This window comes from Antechinus flavipes, chromosome 2 (assembly GCF_016432865.1).
Source record: "Antechinus flavipes isolate AdamAnt ecotype Samford, QLD, Australia chromosome 2, AdamAnt_v2, whole genome shotgun sequence".
Taxonomy (NCBI): domain Eukaryota; kingdom Metazoa; phylum Chordata; class Mammalia; order Dasyuromorphia; family Dasyuridae; genus Antechinus; species Antechinus flavipes.
In genome coordinates this window covers 472,383,933-472,403,836 of record NC_067399.1, presented here as the reverse complement: position 1 = coordinate 472,403,836, position 19,904 = coordinate 472,383,933, and the positions used below count along the sequence as shown (strand labels likewise).

The 19,904-nt window shown below is 33.5% G+C and overlaps 1 protein-coding gene across 1 annotated transcript; it reads right to left on the bottom strand.

Annotated features, from left to right (window-relative positions):
• Positions 1-14,986: 14,986 nt before the first annotated feature.
• Positions 14,987-15,931, bottom strand: LOC127550615 (olfactory receptor 2D2-like). Its single transcript, XM_051979710.1, has one exon. It carries the CDS (start codon positions 15,920-15,922, stop codon positions 14,987-14,989), a length of 936 nt encoding a protein of 311 aa, XP_051835670.1. The 5' UTR covers positions 15,923-15,931.
• Between the last annotated feature and the right edge of the window lie 3,973 nt (positions 15,932-19,904).

Sequence of the window (19,904 nt, the reverse complement as noted above, 5' to 3'; positions counted from 1 at the left end):
TATTATAAAAAGTAATTTTTCTTGGTACATAAATAGGATGGAGAAAGGATGGGGCATTGTAGGAAAAGTTCCTGAAAATTAGGAATCCTGAATTCTGGTTATGGAACTACCTTCAATTTATCCTTTCCATGAGATAGTTCTTACCACTTTCTTTCCCATTTCTTCCTCGTACCAATCTAAACTTAGCCTCATCAGAATCAAGGCTCTCTAGAATTGGAAAGGTAAATCCAGGAAAAAGTAAATCTCTAATTTTCCCATCTCTCTAATATGACATTAAGGAAAAGAACAGAACAAATTCATAGAACCATAGGATTTCACTGATGATACTTTATAACACATTTATTTCAATCAATATCTGGATAGAAATGTTCTTTACAGAATCTCCAATGCAACTAAACTCATGCAATTATGGAGAACTCATTATCTCATGAAACAATTAATTTATTTTTGGAAGTTTTAGAAGATTATTATCAATATTGAATAAAAAGCTGCTTTTCTATCGTTTTTGTTTATTGATCCTAGTTCTGCTATCTAAGAGTGAGTATTGAAAAAACATAAATTTCTCTTCTACATAATAGTCCTTCATCTACCTGATAAAAGTTATTTCCTCTCTATTCTGACAAATCTCTTCTTTATTCTAAAAATTCTCAAATCTGTCAAACTGTCCTCATGTAGAATTAGTAGAAACCCATACCCTACAATAATTAATTATCTCTGAACATGTTCTATCTTGTCAATATACTTCATATAAGTAGTTCCCTCAAGTTGTAAACAATATTATATATATATACTCCACCCAAAAAATATAAAGTGAGAGTATATGCTTCCCTGCGATCGATTGTGTATGTTTTCTCCATCACATTATTGAATTACATTGACATTTCAGTCCACTAAAACTCAAAGTCTTTTTTCATGAATAACTTTCCCACTCATATCTATTTGTGCCTCCAACTCTTTAAACCCAAATCTTAGACTTTAGATTTGTCTGTATTAAAATTTATATAAAAGTTATTAATGGGGATCCACTGCCATTTAAAGGAAATTGGTATAGTAGACCTACTAAACATGAAATCTTGCAAAAAAAAAAAAAAGAACGAAGCTGAAGATGCTAAATCCATTCCCCATGATCAAATTTTCCCTCTTTCAGCAAGCCCCCTTTTTTGTTCTCCTCTTTCTTAAATCTAGTTTTCTCACCTGGAAAGCATTTCAAAGGTAGTGAAGAGAATTCAAATGAGAAACACAGGACAACTGCATGAGAAGTAGCCTATGGATAAGTTGGTTGATGTAGAAAGAGCAGGGATCTTGTAAAGAAAGGAGAATGCTTAGTTCAAAGTCATGTGAAAGGACAACTAATAGAGCAAGATGAGTTGAAGTAAAGAAGAGGGGAAAAGTAAGTCAAATGATCCCTTTCCATAAGCAAGTCTGCTTGGTTCTCTAAAACCTTTCAGACTTTCAGATAAGGCCAGATCTTTGAGAATAGTCTTGACTTAATGGGCTATGGTGTGAGATAGTCTCTAAAGTATCTAATGTTCTCTAGAGGATTCCTCCTCATTAAGGTAGAACTGGTGTTTTATGCTTTTTTCAGGGTGATTTACAAGCAGTATCAAGGGAGATATTTTAGTCAGCTGATTCAATTCTACAGCTTCAGCTTTAAATTCTCCATCTTCTCTTATTTCCCTTCCTTATAATCTCTGTGGGCACATGGATATAATATACAATAGCAATATACAATATACAATATACAAAGGCAGTAAGTGACTAGGCATACGGCCTAGTATTTTTTGACATAGATTTATTACTTTTGAAAGGTCTATAAAAGCCATATTTCAGAATTTATTTTATTAAGAAAAAAAGTCAATTGAAAGGATCCCAAATCATTTCAATTGATAGAATTTTATTACCTTGATACTGTGGTGATATTTTAATATTTTGAAAATCTGATTAGAGGCAGAAGATTTCAATATTGAGGCTATTCTAACCCAAAATATTATTCTGTACTGTTTAGTATTTTAATCAATGACTTGAATGTCTATAACATTCATTTTTTATTAAAGTTTTTTATTTGCAAAACATATGCATGTGGCAGCTCTTTTTGTAGTGGCAAGAAACTGGAAACTAAATTGATGCTCATAAATTGGAGAATGACTGAATAAATTATGGTATATGAATTTTATGGAATATTATTGTTCTGTTAGAAATGACCATCAGGACGATTTCATAGAGGCCTGGAGAGACTTACATGACCTGATGCTAAAAGAAATAAGCAGAATCAGGAGATCATTATACACAGTAACAACAAGACTATACAATGATCAGTTCTGATCATTGACTCTCTTCAACAATGAGATGATTCAAACCAGTGACACTTGTTCAGTTATAAAGAGAACCACCCAGAGAGATCCGTGGGAACTGAGTGTGGACCACAATATAGCATTCTCACTCTCTTTTGTTGTTTGCTTGCATTTTGTTTTCTTTTTCAGTTTTTTCTTTCTTCTTTATCTGACTTTTCTTGTGCAGCAAGATAATTGTATAAATAATTCATATCTTGGATTTAACATATATTTTAATATGTTTTACATGTATTGGACTACCCAGCAGCTAGGGGTAGGGTTGGGGGAAAGAAGGGGAAAATTTGGAACACAAGGTTCCAATGTTGAAAAATTACCAATGCATATGTTTTGTAAATAAAAAGTTTTAATTAAAAGAGATAAAAAAAACATATGCATGGATAATTTTTAACATTCACTTTTGCAAAATCTTGTGTTCCAACTTTTTCCCTCTTTTATCTTCACCCTCTCCTCTAGACAACAAATAATCCAACATAAGTTAAATATTTGCAATTCTTCTATACATATTTCCACAAATATCATGTTGCACAAGAAAAATCAGGTCAAAAAGAAAAAATGAGAAAGAAAACAAAATGCAAGCAAACAACAATAAAAAGAGTGAATATACTATGTTGTGATCCACAGTCAGTTCCCACAATCTTCTCTCTGGTTATAGATGACTCTCTTCATCACAAGATCATTGGAACTGGCATCAATCATCTCATTGTTGTAGAGAACCATGTCCATCAGAATTGATTGTCGTATAGTCTTGTTGTTATTGTGTATAATGATCTCCTGGCTCTGCTTATTTCACTTAGCATCAGTTCATGTAAGTCTCTACAAGCCTCTATCAAATCATCCTGTTGATCGTTTCTTGTAAAACAATAATATCCCATAATATTCATATAACGTAACTTATTCAGCCATTCTCCAACTGATGGACATCCACTCAGTTTTCAGCTTTTTGCTACTACAAAAAGGACTGCCACAAACATTTTTGTATATATGGGTCCCTTTCCCTCCTTTATGATCTCTTTGGGATACAATCCCAGCAGAAACAATTACTGAATTAAAGAGTATGCACAATTCGATAGCCCTTTGAGCATGTTCCAAATTGCCCTTCAGAATGTTGAATCAGTTCACAACCCTACCAACAATGTATTAGTATCCCAGTTTTCCCACATTCCCTCTAACATTCATCATTATCTTTTCTTGTCATCTTAGCCACTCTGAGATAGTAATACCTCAGAGCTGTCTTAATTCTACAACATTCTTGACAAGTAATCATCTAGCTTCTGTTTAAAGACTTCCAATATCAGGGTACTTAGACCTAATGAGGAAGCCTACTCTAATTTCCCAACAATTGTTAATTTCTAAGAAGATTATTTTCCTTAGATAGTTGCAATTTACCTCACTATAGCTTCTTTCCATTGGTTCTAATTCTGACTTCTAGTTCTGTCTTCAATTCTACTATAGGGTAAATATGGCTTCATTCTAGACAACAGGAAAGATATGTACTTTATTTATAACCCCTGTGCCCAGAATTCACTTTACAATCCTCTATCACCTTTCTCAACATATTTCTATTAATGCACTATATTTCTTTGTTAAGCTTTTTATTTTCAAAACACATGCATAAATAGTTTTCAACATTCACTCTTTTTTTAAAATAACTTTTTATTGAACCCATGCCAAGGTAATTTTTTACAGCATTATCCCTTGCACTCACTTTTGTTCCGATTTTTGTTCTCCCTCCCTCCACCCCCTTCCCCAGATGGCAAGCAGTCCTATACATGTTAAATAGGTTACAGTATATCCTAGATACAATATATGTATGCAGAACCGAACAGTTCTCTTGTTGCACAGGGAGAATTGGATTTAGAAGGTAAAAATAGCCCGGGAAGAAAAACGAAAATGCAAGCAGTTCATTTCCCAGTGTCCTTTCTTTGGATGTAGCTACTTCTGTCCATCCTTGTTCAATTGAAACTGAGTTAGATCTTCTCTTTGTCAAAGAAATCCACTTCCATCAGAATACATCCTCATACAGTATCATTGTTGAGGTATATAATGATCTCCTGGTTCTGCTCATTTCACTTAGCATCAGTTCATGTAAGTCTCGCCAGTCCTCTCTGTATTCATCCTGCTGGTCATTTCTTACAGTACAATAATATTCCATAATATTCATATATCACAATTTACTCAACCATTCTCTAATTGATGGGCATCCATTCATTTTCCATCAACATTCACTCTTGCAAGACATTGTGTTGCAAATTTTTTTTCTTACTCCATTCCCCCATCCTCTCCTTCAGACAACAAGTAATATATGTTAAATATGTAACACGCTATATTTCTATTGATATAGCCTTGACATGATTTAGCTCCCAGGGAAGGATGCATAACTATTTCTATTTCTACCTTCACCTTTATTATAAAAATCAAAATTCACTATCATCTGGAGTCGAGAAGCCATGTTCAAAATCTAGATAAATCTAGGACTGCTGAACAAGGCTACAATGAGGTGTATGATATAGGCCTTATCTTATTCATAACAGGCAATGGAAGACAAATCATATAATCAATTATTACCTGGCTTAGCCAGTAAAAGTAGATCTTTTGATATAAGATCTGAGTAATATAATCTTTATTCTGGATTCCAGGGATTTAATAAAACACATCTGTGTCCCATCACTTGTTAAACCTGTTTCCAATGGGTCAGAGATCAGGATAGATTCCTCCTATGCCCTACTACAGGAATTTCTATCCACAAAGTATTCAAAACTCATTGCTTTTTCACAGGAAATGCCCTTTTCTTACTGTGTCTAAATACAAAATGATGACTTCAACATTATGTAATCTTTCACCCTGTAGTTCTGTCTTGGCTTTTTTGTTAGCTTGAGAATATTCATAGGTACTTTATTACAGATGAAAAGATACCAGCAAGACAATAATAGTCTTTATTTCAAATAAGATCATGTCAAACAATCTGATTCACGTATTCTTGGTAAAGAATATAATTAACTATCCCATAGTTTGGGTTACTATTACAATCATGAATACAGTGATGATTGATGATTCTACCAAAGAGGCTACTGAGCTAGAAGAAAGGTTATAAGATTGCACTATTCCCATACAATGATACTTACATCTGTATGTGTACCTTCAATGAAGAAATGATCTTATGTCCCTCTAAGATACATAAAAGAAAGTCAGTCCCCCAATCTATTGATTATGGTTCCAGAAAAGATCAGAGGCATAGTAAATTGCCATATTTCATTTCTCTTAAATGATAATTAACATAATAATGATCACAATTGATATTTATATATGCTTTTATGTTTGCCCAGTGCTTTACAGATTACATGTGAATTTCATAGCAACCTTGAGATGTATAGATATTAATATTACCATTTTACAGATGAGAAAACTAATGCACAAAATGGTTTTCTTGACTTGCCAGTGCTCCCACCTACCTGGGAAATATCAAAGATGGGATTTCAATCCATTAATCAATCAGCATTTATTAATTATCTGTTATGTGTCACATACTGAGCAAAGTTCTAGGAATACAAAGACAAAGAATGAAGTAATTCCTGTGTTCAAGGAGTTTGTATCATAATTGGAAAAACAATTTGGGTATGTGTAACCATATACATAATAAATAGGAAGAGAAGAAACTCCTGAATACAAAGTAGTTAAATAAAAGGTAATTTGGGATGGAGGACACTAGCAATTTGCAAGGACCAAGAAAGGCTCCATGTAGAGAGTGGTAGTCAAACTGTCTTCAAGGAAAGATATTCTTCAGGAGAGAGGTAAAAAGAGAGTGCATTCCAAGCTTGGGGATAGACAGTGCAAAGGTATGGACAAAGGAGTACCACGCCATGTGTAAGATACAGAAAATAGGCTCATTTGAATGGACTCTTAGAAAGGTGAGTAATGTACAATAAAGTTGTAAAGATGGTTTGAGGATAGGTTGTATTGGAATTTAAAAGCTAAATAAACTGGGAAGTTGAAATTGCAAATTATCTCTGTTATCATCATAGGAAACCTTGAAAATTAGGAGACAGAATTAAGTTGGATGAAGGCCCTATACTCCATGATTAGATATTGTGAATGATCATGCATGACTACATAGTACTCATATACCATTGTGTAGCACTTAGAAACCCCAAAGGAAAAAAATCCATCTGAGTTTCAAAATTCAGCAAAGGGATGGTTGTACCTTTGGTCAGCAGGATATTGACATTAAGGGCAAAACAATCAGGAAGGACACATTTTCAATTAATATTTTGTTTTTTCCCCAAATACATGTTAAGGCAATTTTTAACATAGTTTTAGTAAAAAAAAAATTGAGTTCTAAATTTTCTTTCTCCCTCCCTTCCCTGCCCCTTTCCTCAGACAGTAAGCAATTTGATATAGGTTATATATGTATAATCATGTAAAACACTTTTAATTATATTGTGAAAGAATAGCACAAAAAGAAAAAAAATTATGAGAAACACAAAGTGAAAATATATGCTTCAATTTGCATTCAGACTTCATCAGATCTGCTAACTTTGCATCAATTCATGTAAGTCTTCCCAGGTTTTCTTGATATCTACCTGCTCATCATTTCTTACAAAACAATGGTATTCAATTACAATCATATACTACAACTTGTTCATTCCATCCTCTCAATTTTCTCAATTTAATGACCCCCCCAAAAGAGCTGCTATAAATGTTTTGTATGTGTGAGTCTTTTTTCATTTTGTTGCTCTTTTTGGCATACAGAGCTAGTGATGGTACTGCTAGATCAAAGAATATGTACAATTTGATTACCCTTTGGACATGTTTCCAAATTGATGTCCAGAATGGTTGAATTAGTTTGCAGCTCTACCAAGAATTCATTAGTAATCTAATTTTCCTATATGCTCTCCCACATTTATCATTTTAGAAGAACACTTGCTTGAGGAAAAAGTATATGAGATTATATAAAGCTGAGTCAGGTGTAGTAAAAGGATACTGTCCATAAATGTTACAAAAGAATATAGATATAGCATAAATAGAAGAATCTGTGGCTTGCAGGGCTGGCCAGAGAAGATTACAAAGACAAATGCATTCAGCATAGTCCAAATCCCCCGAATCATTTTCTTAGACAAAGGTAATATGGTCTTCAAATTCCAAAATCCTTTCAGTACAAAAAGAATGGAGAAGTTACCAGCCACTGTCCAAATTTTCATTATCCTTTCCAGAAATTAGGTTTCATGTAAGCTTTCTCTCATCCACTGTCACCTATGCTTTTTTTCTCAAGTGTCTAAAGATCCAAACATCTGTATTCTTTGAAAGAACACCTTTCAAAGGAAAGATTATAAACTGAATATAGGGCCTGTAATACCTTAATAATTTGAATTCTGTCTCCTTCATAGAAAATCAATGGAAATAGTTGCACCTTTGTTTCCTCCTAGTCCTTCTTCCGCTATCAGTTATGTTGAGAAATGAAGAAGAACAGACTCAGAAAGAGGTTTGTGCGAAATCTGTTGAGATTAAGCAGGGTTTCTTCTCTGCAAAACAAAAGTTAGGAAACATAGAAATCAAAAAGCTTATTCATCAATTAGTAACAACATGTATTAGGCACTCACTCCCTATGTCAGAATCTTGGACTAAGTGCTGTAAAGGGTATAGAGGAAGGAAAGGGTAGAATTTCTTCTATGATAGAATTCTTTGAGGGATAGAAAATAGTTTCTTCCTTCAGGAAACCCAATCTGAGTCAGACACATATATCTAAAAGAGAAATTATTCCAGGTGTCCTCATGGTAAAATATGCTGTTGAACTCAGGATGGAAACAGCAGTACAGAAAGAAGAATGGTTATTACTAACATCAACCAACTTTATATTGGTCCCTGGACCATGGATAAAAATAATTTTTTCCTGAGCAGCTGTCCTTTTTCATTTGATTAGCCAATCAAAAAGAATTTGTTAAGCACTGATTATGCTCTAGGTACTTTCTGGATGCTACAGATTCAAAGACAAAAAATAAATGAATCCTTGTTCTGATAATTTCTAAGAGTTTACATACTATCAAAGGAAATAGATAGGCAGAAAGATAGATAGATAGATAAAGCAAATATAACTCAATACTCAAATAGATTTATTATTTCATCAATACTAATTCTGTGTGCCTCTAGGCCATGTTCTTCCAAAGTTTGCTACAAAGATATTATCATCTCTGCAACTTACAGGGAATATTTTTCATATTTTCATAACATTGCAAGAATATCAGAGGAACTATTCTGACCATCTCTCATCCATCACTCTTTCCTTGTGACCAATCTGTCTTTACTTCCTATCCTACAATGCCTTGTTGACACCCTTTATGCCTATTCTTGAGTTTCTACTAAGTTATATTTTGCAGTCATTCTATTGCTCTCCATGTGATGCTCATCTTTTGTTTTCAGAGGCACTGATATTCCAGACATACAGTAAAAAGGGAAAATGTTTGAATTGAAAAGTTGGCTCTTTGCTGTCATGGAAGTTTTGTAGTCAGCAAAAAATACTTTATGATTTCCCAAAAGCAATTTCAGCACACTCTTCTTTTAAATTCTGGAAATACATCATTACCCATTTGTAACCATCTGTACTGTGTGCTTCAGACACACATTCTATTGGATCATATCTATAAGTAGTTCATTCAGATGAATGTGGAAATCTGGGCAACTAGACATTGCTTATTCATTTATTCTCTTCTTTGTGGATGGACAAATCAAATTCTCCTGAGAGATTATAATGTAAATTGACTTCATGAAATAAGCACAATTTCATTTAGAAAGAGGGATATCTGAAAGACCTCATGATCCAGAGAAATCCCTCATTGATATGAACCCTATGATACATGTCTTCAGCCACACTTTATTGTCCTCTAACTTCTGCATTGATAATAAGTCTTTTCCAGTGTTTTGAAATGTTATTTTTATTCTTTTTGGTGTTATTTAATGTGTGCCATGTTCAGTAATTGCCAATTCTTTTTTTTGAAGAAAGTATCCATGATATAGAGACATGACGCTACAGTATAATCTGCAAGCTTTTGACCTTTCCTTCCTGTCCCTGAACTATACCTCCCCATATACTTAAATCGCTAAATATTAAATATATGATCTTTTAATTTAAAAAAATCAGATCCTTCATAGAATCTCTCTACTTTCATTTTCGACAACCAATGTTACTATGTAAGTTGCAATTATTTTCATGGTGGATTTTTTTTTAATAAATATCTCTAGAAAGTTCTATTCTGATGTATCATGGAGGTGATCCTGGAATCTCAAGGACTATACTAATAGAGCATAAGTTCTGGAACAACATGTTGGAAAAATTTTGGATACAGACTTAGAAAAAGAACAAATCTTTTTCTGAAGATCAATCTACTTAATGACAGGCTGACTTCCTACTGACTAATTTTTAAAAAAATTTTCAGCCATGGAAACTCATAAAACAATAACTCAGTAAAGAAAAGATTGCTCTCTATCCTTGTGACCCCTTTCTACTTCTGAAATGATGATGGTAGAATGATAGGGAAGGGGAAGTCAATAATAATAGTTTTTAGGCTGTCATCAAAATTCAATTTGATAATTGGCACTTCAAATGTGAGATCTTTGAAAAATAACCAGTGAATAGACATCTTATTTGAAAGTGAATAATATCCACCTTAATATTCTTGCTGCTAATGAAACCAGAAGATGCATAATGGCATAATGAGGTGTTACAAAAAGGAATTGACAAAAGATATGAACAGACAATTCTCAGATGAAGAAATTGAAACTATTTCTAGCTATATGAAAATATGCTCCAAGTCATTATTAATCAGAGAAATGCAAATTAAGACAACTCTGAGATACCACTACAAACTTGTCAGATTGGCTAGAATGACAGGGAAAGATAATGCGGAATGTTGAAGGGGATGTGGGAAAACAGGGACACCAATACATTGTTGGTGGAATTGTGAACACATCCAGCCATTCTGGAGAGCAATTTGGAACTATGCTCAAAAAGTTATCAAACTGTGCATACCCTTTGATCCAGCAGTGCTACTACTGGGCTTCTACCCCAAAGAAATACTAAAGAAGGGAAAGGGACCTGTATGTACCAAAATTGTTTGGGGTAGCCCTGTTTGTTGGTAGTGGCTAGAAACTGGAAAATGAATGGATGCCCATCAATTGGAGAATGGTTGGGTAAATTGTGGTATATGAATGCTATGGAATATTATTGTTCTGTAAGAAATGACCAGCAGGATGAACACAGAGAGGTTTGGAGAGACTTAAATGAACTGATGCTAAGTGAAATGAGCAGAACCAGGAGATCATTATATACTTCAACAATGATACTGTATGAGGATGTATTCTGAAGGAAGTGGATTTCTTCGACAAAGAGATCTAATTCAGTTTCAATTGATCAATGATGGTCAGAAGCAGCTACATTAAAAGAAAGAACACTGGGAAATGAATGTAAACTGTTTGCTTTTTGTTTTTCTTCCCAGGTTATTTTTACTTTCTGAATCCAATTCTTCCTGTGCAACAAGAGAACTGTTCAGTTCTGCACGCATATATTGTATATACTACTAGGATATACTGTGACATATTTAACATGTATAGGACTGCTTGCCATTTGGGGGAGGGGTTGGAGGGAGGAAGGGGAAAAGTCAAGATAAGTGAGTGCAAGGGATAATGTAAAAAATTACTCAGGCATGGATTTTGTCAATAAAAAGTTATAATTATGAATAAAAAGGAATTGACAGATTTTACATACCCCAAAGATGCAAGAAATATGACTTACAAACAATTTTGAATTCGTAAACATGGTGTCTTGAAAAATGGTGGTATCAGTGACAGATTTAAGAAAATTGAGAATTTTGTGTTTGGTCCAAAATAAAATAAGCTCATCTTCAGGGAAACTGAGTATGAGATGACTTTGAGACATCCAGGTCAATTGCTCACTAAGCAGTTGCTAATAAGGGAATGAATCTTAGAAGAGGGAATGAAGTCTACATATATAAATTTGGGAGCCATCTACCTAGAGATGATGATGGAGTTTGTAGAATGTGCTAAGGTCATTAAGACAGAATGTGAAGAGAATAAAAAAGGGCTTGGGACAGAACCTTGCTATCCATCACTAGTTAGAATGGAAGACATGAGGGTGATCTACCAAAGAAGACTAAGAAGGAGCATCCAGACAATTAGGAGGAAAAGAGAAAAGACCTATGCTTTGAAAGCTTCAATTTGGCAGCTATACAGAAAACATATTGGAGAGGAGAATGAAATATGCTGATTCATCATCACTTCCTCATAACCTTCTTAGATTGCTTCAAAGTTCATCTCAAATACCACAACCACAAAAAAGTTTATGATGATTCCCTAAATACAAGTGCTATCTCCCCTGGGCATGCTACTTTACTATTCTATTGACATAAATTGCTTTTTGCATTCTTTTGTACATATTTATTTTTAATTTACTTATATTTGTGCATTTTGTTTCCTCCAATAGAATTGAAACACTTTGAAAAGACAATTGTGTATTCCTAATCTCAATCATAGTGCCTGGAAAAAAATGGCTGCTTAATAAATGTTTGTCTAATTCAATTTAAGTGTACAATATAAAATATGAATTACTATTAGACATATTATAAAAGAAAAGACTTCAAAAGAGGAGCTATATAATAATTTATATAAGAAGAAAAATCTATTTGAGGAAATACAATATAAGAGGAGAATTATAAGGAAAACATGGAAGAGGACATTGAGGACAAGAAAAAGGGAGAAAGAAACAGAAATGATATGATTTTTAAAAAGTTACTCGCCCAGAAAGAGCCAATAGATTCCTTCAAGAAATATATCCCCCTTTTAAAAAAATGGAAGCATTCTATGTTAAGGACGAGCATATGAAGTATCTATGTATTTTCTGGAATTTGTTGTCTGCCAAAATCAGATCAATTAATAAATTGTTGGCTTGTCATATTGAGCACTTCATGCTTTAAAAGGTTAAAAAATGACATTATAAGGAATAGCAATTCTCTACTCAGTTTTGACTGAGAAGGAAGTACTTGCTGCAATATAGATAATAAGATACTTTACAGAAAAAGGATAGAATCCTCATGGCATAGAGAAGGAAAGGGAAGTTGGTTACGATCTGACATATCCTCCAGGGTTGTAGAAATTAACTCTCAAAAGTCCTTTCCCCAAATAACAAATATAGATAGACTGTTGACTAAAATTCTGAAAGGAATTCATTTAACTTTTCCACTGACATATGAAAAGTTCAAAAAAAATTAAATTCTGAAAAGACAATCTTAAATGATTCTGATGAAGAAAAAGAAAAGGGAGAGTTGGATATGGTAAATGGTAAATATATAGATTCGTCATTGACCTAATTATATTTGTAAAAGATGAGCATAGAAAAGTAAGGTAAGTGAGAATAAATAAATAAGAGGGAAAAGGCCATTCTGTAAGATGAAGTTCAAAGACTCAGAATGAATTTTGCAAGTGGTGAATGCTTAGGATACAAAAGGATCTTTTAAACAGAAATGAACTTGACTTGAAGGTCAAGAAGACTTTGTTTAGGGTGAATAAGACAATAATAATTAATAATTAAGAGAAGGTAGAACCATTCAATTTTTATTTTCTCCTGTTTTTCTCTCACCAGGTCAATGATCTTTACAAGAACAAAAATTGGACAAAAAGGGAGTAGCCACTAAAATTAAGTGAAGAGATTGTAGGAGAACTCTGACTTTTCCATAATGAATTCATCATCATGTCCAAAAGAAACACAAGAAATAATTTCTCAGTGTGGTTGCTCTGATAATCTAAGTGATCTTTGAAAAATCATGACAAAAATAGAAGTTCTACAGTTTTCCCTGTACTAAAGACATGTAAATGTGTTTTGAGAAAAAGGGAAAATCACATCTTCAAATTATATAAAGGTGCACTTTAATTCTTAAAAAAAATATATTATATGAAAAGAAAAGATTATTGGGTAAGCATTTAGAAAAGGAAGTAGTGATCAACAAGAGATAGCATGGTTTTATCAAGAATAAATTATACTTATCAAACTCCTTTCCTTATTTTACTTTACTTATATTTCTAAACTGGTAGATAAATAGAATGTTAAAGACACAATATACTTAGAGTTTTAGAAAAGCTTTTGATAAAAAAAAACAAAACTCTTTATTCTTTAAGAATGAAGTCTATAGCCATCAGCTAAATTCCAGAACAGTTTACTTGATTGAATGAGCAGACTCAAATCAAGTCATAAATAATTGATCAATGTTAGCTTAAAAGGAGGCCTTTATTTTAATGTAAAATAATTCATATTTTGCCTACTGCTATTCAACCTCTTTTTTATCAGTTACTTGGTTCTAGTATTAACTTTATTAACTTTATAGATGACATAAAGCTAGGAAGGACAGATAGCCTATTGAATGACAGAGATATGATCCAAAAGAAATTTCTTGAGAAAAATACTGAACTATATTTAGGATGAAATTTAATTAGAAAAAAATTAAGGCCTTACATTTGAGTTAATTGAAAAAAAAATTGCATGAAAAAGATACAGATATTTTAGTGAATTTCAAGGAAAAGTTATATCATTAGTTTGAAATGGAAGTTCAAGAAACTGGATAAATTTTAAAAATAAGAGAAATATTTAGTTCGAATAGTATAGTTGTTTACAAAAATTTGATGGACTTTCTTATGGAGGAGAAATTATATCTTTTCTGCTTTGCTACAGGAGGCAGAATTAAAAGCAGGAAGTATATGATTCAGAGGTGTAGACTTTGGTTAAATATCAGAAGAGAAAAACAATTGTTAAAACTGTCTAATGCAGAAGAGAATGTTTTAGAAGGTAGGGTACTTCACATTACTGGTGGTTTTCAACCAATAATTGATAGCATTTCAAAAAATAGTTTACAAGGGATATTGTATAAGGTGGAAGTTAAGTTAGAAGATCCATAAAATATTATTCAACTGAGATATTCCATGATTCATTTAATTAATCTTTATATTTCATTTTTCAAGGCCTCTTACTATAACTACAATTCATAAGAGGAGGGATCATTTCATTCTTTGCATTTCTATCCCCAATGTCTACCACAGTATATCTACTTAATAAATGTTTGTTGATTATTTTTCCTCTGTATATACTTCAACTTGGCAGACTCTTTTTTTAAATGATGCATTCAGTACAGAATAGAGAAAAGCAGATATGATCTTTGTGTAACAATATACAATGGCACTATTACCATACACATTTTAAATGATACAGAGATATGTATAGTAGTCTAAAATCAGGGTAATCTTTGTGCAGCTTTCTAATTACTTTCCAAATGCATAATCAGTATAATATAACCAATTTAACATCCTAAAATGTAAAACACAATTTCCAGGGTCTATGATAACTCTACAGTAATTTTTTTCTCCCCATAGAACTTCAGATTAGCATAACTCCACCCAGTTCTCCAATAAGTTAGACAAATCATTGCTCCCCATATCTGAGACATATCATGGTATAGAATATACAGATGAACACCACATATGATTTCTCTGTGCCTCAGTCATGAAGAAAAAGTCATTTCTTTCCAGGTCATAAAATAAGCTTTGGAGATGAGGAGATTTTTTAAATCCAATTGCTGTTAGAACAGTCAGAGTTTACAAAATAGTCTCTTGATGGCTGCGTTCCTGAAGGCTTTCTTCACATCTTTGTTTTTCAGGCTGTAGATGAGAGGATTAAGCATGGGTGTTATCACTGAATAAAACATTGACACCAACTTCCCCAGTAATTTAGCAGACTTGGGTGTCATGTAAGAGATTATTCCTGACCCATAAAAAAGAACTACTACAAGAAGATGGGAGCCACATGTAGAGAATGCCTTTAGTCTCCCTGAGGTTGTCTTCATTCTGACCACAGTCACTATTATAGAGCCATAGGAGACTAAGATCAGGGATACAGGTGCAAGAAGGATCAATACACCCATAAAGAAAATAGCTGTCTCTGCACTGTGGATGTCTGCAGATGCCAGGGCCAGGATTGCTGGGGGCTCACAAAAGAAATGAGCAATCCTATTGTCTCCTTGATAAGGGAGTCTTAGTGTAAATGTTGTATCCACTAACGACACTAGAATACCACTAGCCCAGCACCCCAAAGCTAGGTGGCCACATACCCTTCCTGTCATGATGAGAGGGTAGTGCATGGGATCACAGATCGCCAAGTATCTGTCATAGGACATAACAGCTAGCAGTGCACACTCTGTACACCCAAAAAGGAGGAAGAGAAGAAGCTGAGCTGCACATCCTATGAATGAAATGTCCTTTCTCCTGGACAGCAAATTGAACAGGGCTTGTGGAACAATGGTGGTAGAAAAGAAGAGATCAGCTGTAGACAAGTTGCACAGGAAAAAGTACATGGGTGTATGAAGCTGTGAATCAGTCAGAACCAAGGAGATGAGGAGCAGATTTCCAAAAACTGTAATCAAGTAGACCACCAGGAATAGTACAAAGAGCAATAGTTGAATCTGAGGGTCATCAGAAATACCCAAAAGGAGAAATTCTGTAACCCAAGTCTGATTGCTCTGGCTCATATTCTTTTTGCTTCTTTAGGAAGGACCCAACAGGAATTTGATACATGGATATAACCTGTAGAATTACAGAATCTAGTGTTGGAAAAGAACTAAGATGCAATTTACTAGTTTCCCACCCAACCCACCAGTAGATGCCCAGATAAATGTTCATTAAACACTTTCAGTGACACATTACACTGTTTCAAAAAGATATTCCAATACTGCACAGCTTTTAACTGTTAGAAAATACTTCCATATATTGAAAAGAAATCTTTCATTCTATAATTTCCTAATATTAATGTTAGTTCTTTCTTCTGTGTCAATCTTCTGGATAGATGTTCATTAAGTTCTTTCTTTGAGAAGTAGTAGACTATCCCATGAGGGAGGCTTTTCAGGGTGGCAAATCACTAAATATTAGACAATATTTCTTTGTATCCAGCTGAAGTCTCTCATATTGTAGCTTCTTCCTATTAATCTATCCTCTATCACCTGATCCTTCATAGATGGTCCAATTTCTTCATCACATTATAGCCTGGCAAATATTTGAAAACACTTTTACATGTTTTCCCTAAGAATTTTTCCAGGTAATTATCTGTTTCTAGAAATTAAAAAAAAAGACAAGCAAAAGAATTTAAGGAATGAAGAAACAAAATTATCACTATTCAGATGATATATATATATATATATATATGTATATATGTATATATATATATATAGAGAGAGAGAGAGAGTTTATATAGAGAATCCTTAAGATTCACTAAATTAATTGAAATTATTAATAATTTCAATAAAGAATCAGACATTAAAATAAATCTGCATTAATCAGCATTTTCAAGATGTTATCAGAATAATTTATCAAAAGAAATTTCATTCACAACTGTAAATGAATAAAACATCTTGTCGTTCAGCTATCAAACCATATTCAGATCTTGTATAAATACAATAAAAAACACTTCCCCCCCCCAGAAATAAAGGAAAGCAAATAATTTGGGAGATATTAATTGTTCACATTTAGACCATGCTAGTATAATAAAAAGGATAATATTGCTTAGAATACTTGAATGATTTAGTGCCAGGTTGATAAAATTGCTAAGAGGTTACTTTGTAGAATTAGACAAAATAATAACAATATTCATCTGAAAAATAAGTGGTAAATAAAATTAAGAACTATAATAAAAAAGTAGGAAATCAATAATTAATTTCAGGCCTCAACTTATGCTATAGTTATCTTCAAAGCTTTTCTATTTAGCATTAGTTTAAAAATAGGAAGCATGGTATCCTCAAACTTTTTAAATAGGGGGCCAGTTCACTATCTCTCAGACTGCTGGAGGGCCCAACTATAGTAAAAACAAAAACTTTGTTTTGTGGGCCTTTAAATAAAGAAACTTCATAGCCCTGGGTGAGGGGGATAAATGTCCTCAGCTGCTGCATCTGGTCCGCAGCCGTAGTTTAAGGACCCCTGGAGGGTAGAAGAATCAGAAAAATACTGTTTTGATTCCTACCTCAGATTTATACTGACTCTGTGAGCTTAGACAAAAGACTTAACCTCTCAATGCCTGAAGCAATTTTCTAAGATAATAAATGCAGCAAAGATGCTATTCTATACTGGCAGAGGAAGTTCTTCACTGGGGAAATGATTTAAATTAATTCAATGAATTAAACTAGTTCAATTTTTTAAAGGTTGATTAGAGGAGTCATTTGTAAAAACAGGACTCAAATGCATTAAATATATTATTTCACTTCTGCTTAAGCTCACCACTTTGTGAAATGGTATAGAACTATGCAATATTAATCATCCTAGTTGATCATTACCATAAGCTTATTGACCAGCAAGATGGCAGATTAGTTTCTTTCTTTTTAAAAAATTAACTGATTTATTTCAAACTTAAATAAAAAATAGAAAAAGAAAAAAATAACCATATGCACAGCAGACCATAAAAAAGGATTCAAAATATAAATCAATAAATTTTAAATTTAAAGTATTTCTTGTTCCCTCTGACTCCTCAGCTTTAATTCTACCTGCCACTTTGCTCTCCTATTATTTAATCTACTTCTCTCCAATGATTACTCCTTAATCTTCTCTTCCCATCCCTTTCTCCATGACCTTTTGCTTCTAAATTCTATGTGAATTTAGAAGACTTTCAAAGCTTTCCAAATATATGTATTTCCCTCTTTATCACATTCCCATTAATCTACAGACGTTCTATATCTCATCCAATTCCTCGTTCTCCTGTTTTTTTAATTATAAATTTAGATTTTTTAATTTCTTTCTGAATTAGAATGCTATTACACCCTCTAGATAGACATGTATTGTTTCCTCTTTAACTCATTTCCAAAGAAAGTTGGTTCCACAAATACCAGCACTTTCCCATATAATTTCTCTTGCACCTTCTTTGTATAAGATAATTACTCTACTTTTTCCTACACTGTTTTTCTTTTTAGAATCACATTTACTCAGACAATTTAATGTTACTCTTTGGAGTAGAAGAGGCTTTTTTTTTTTTGTTTCAGGATCCTCTGAAGACAAACTCTATCTATATTTTTATAGTAACTTTCTATGGTCGGATTCTTTCTCTTTTGTTTATTTAAAAAATTATTTAACTTGTTAGTGTAATCACATGGGTATGGGAGATGGTGTGTCTAACTCAGGTCCTCCTTTAGTTCTCCCCTCTGGCCTGGAACCGAAACCAAGAACTCCATTCTCCTTTAAGTACCTGCAGTCAGTAGCCTCCCTGCTCCATTGCTTCTACACTTATTGGCCATGTGCTGGTTTCTTCTTGCCCAGGGCCATCTCTCCATAGCATCATTTGAGCCTGGCAACCCCTATCAGCAGAATACCATCAATTTTCCTCAGCTCTGATGTCCAACTTCTTATAATGTCTGGAGATAAAATTTCTGTAAGTAAGGCTATCTTCTGATCCAGCTAGCCCAGGCTTTGCTACTTGCTGTTTCAGCAGAACTAACTTGGAAATATTTAAGAGATATTTCTTCAGATCTCCTCCACTCATCCTAGGAGAATTATTGTACTACCCAACTCTTATTTATTTTTAACAACTGTACATTTGCCCTGTAGTTCTATTTTTGTCTTGTTGGTGGAAAAAGTCTGGAAAACTTGGAATTTTCTGACCTACTCCACTGATTTTCAAGTATCCTTCCAGATTAGGGAGAAAACTCTCTACTTCTTCAACCCACACAAAAAGGAATTATGCACAATATGTAGAGCAATTACAAATAAATCCATAAAGAAGAGTACAAAATCACTGAAAAGTGGATATCATTAATTAACACTAGAGAATTGAACATCATTATTAATAAACACCTGAGAACTTTAACATCAGAATGTTCAATCAAATCCCTTCATCAATCAGCTTCTATATACTAGTGGTAGTGTATTATAGGAAAACTCAGATTTAGTCTAGAGGTTGGGAGAGCCTGTTTTCATCTCCTAAAGATACAGTGACACTAATATCCTTGCCCTTTCCATTCTGTATGAAGTAGCATTGATTTACTCCATTAAGTGAGGGAAATGAAACAGGAAAGAATTGAGTAGGGTATGGGTATGGGTGGCTGTGATGAATCAGAAGAAAAGAACACTAAAATTTATTTGAGGCCAGTCTTACCTCCTCAGTACATCATAACCAAAAATCCAGAGTTCACAGTCTCTGTTTCTGTCTCTGTCTCTCTCAATCTCTCTCCCTCCCTCTTTCTCTCTCAATCTCTTTCTCTCAATCTCTCTCTCTCTCTCTCTCTCTCTCTCTCTCTCTCTCTCTCTCTCTCTCTCTCTCTCACACACACACACACACACACATCCTCTTTAACACCCTTCATCTTCTCCTCTCATTCAACTCTTTTTTTATTTATTTAAAAAAAAATCTCTTTCTGTATGTCTCTCATTTTTGACTTTATCTCTTGCCATCTGTCTATCTTTTCCTGTCTGCCTCTTATTGCATCTTTTTTTTCCTTCTTTCTTTCAACCTTATATTTGTGAATAGGGGGAAAAATT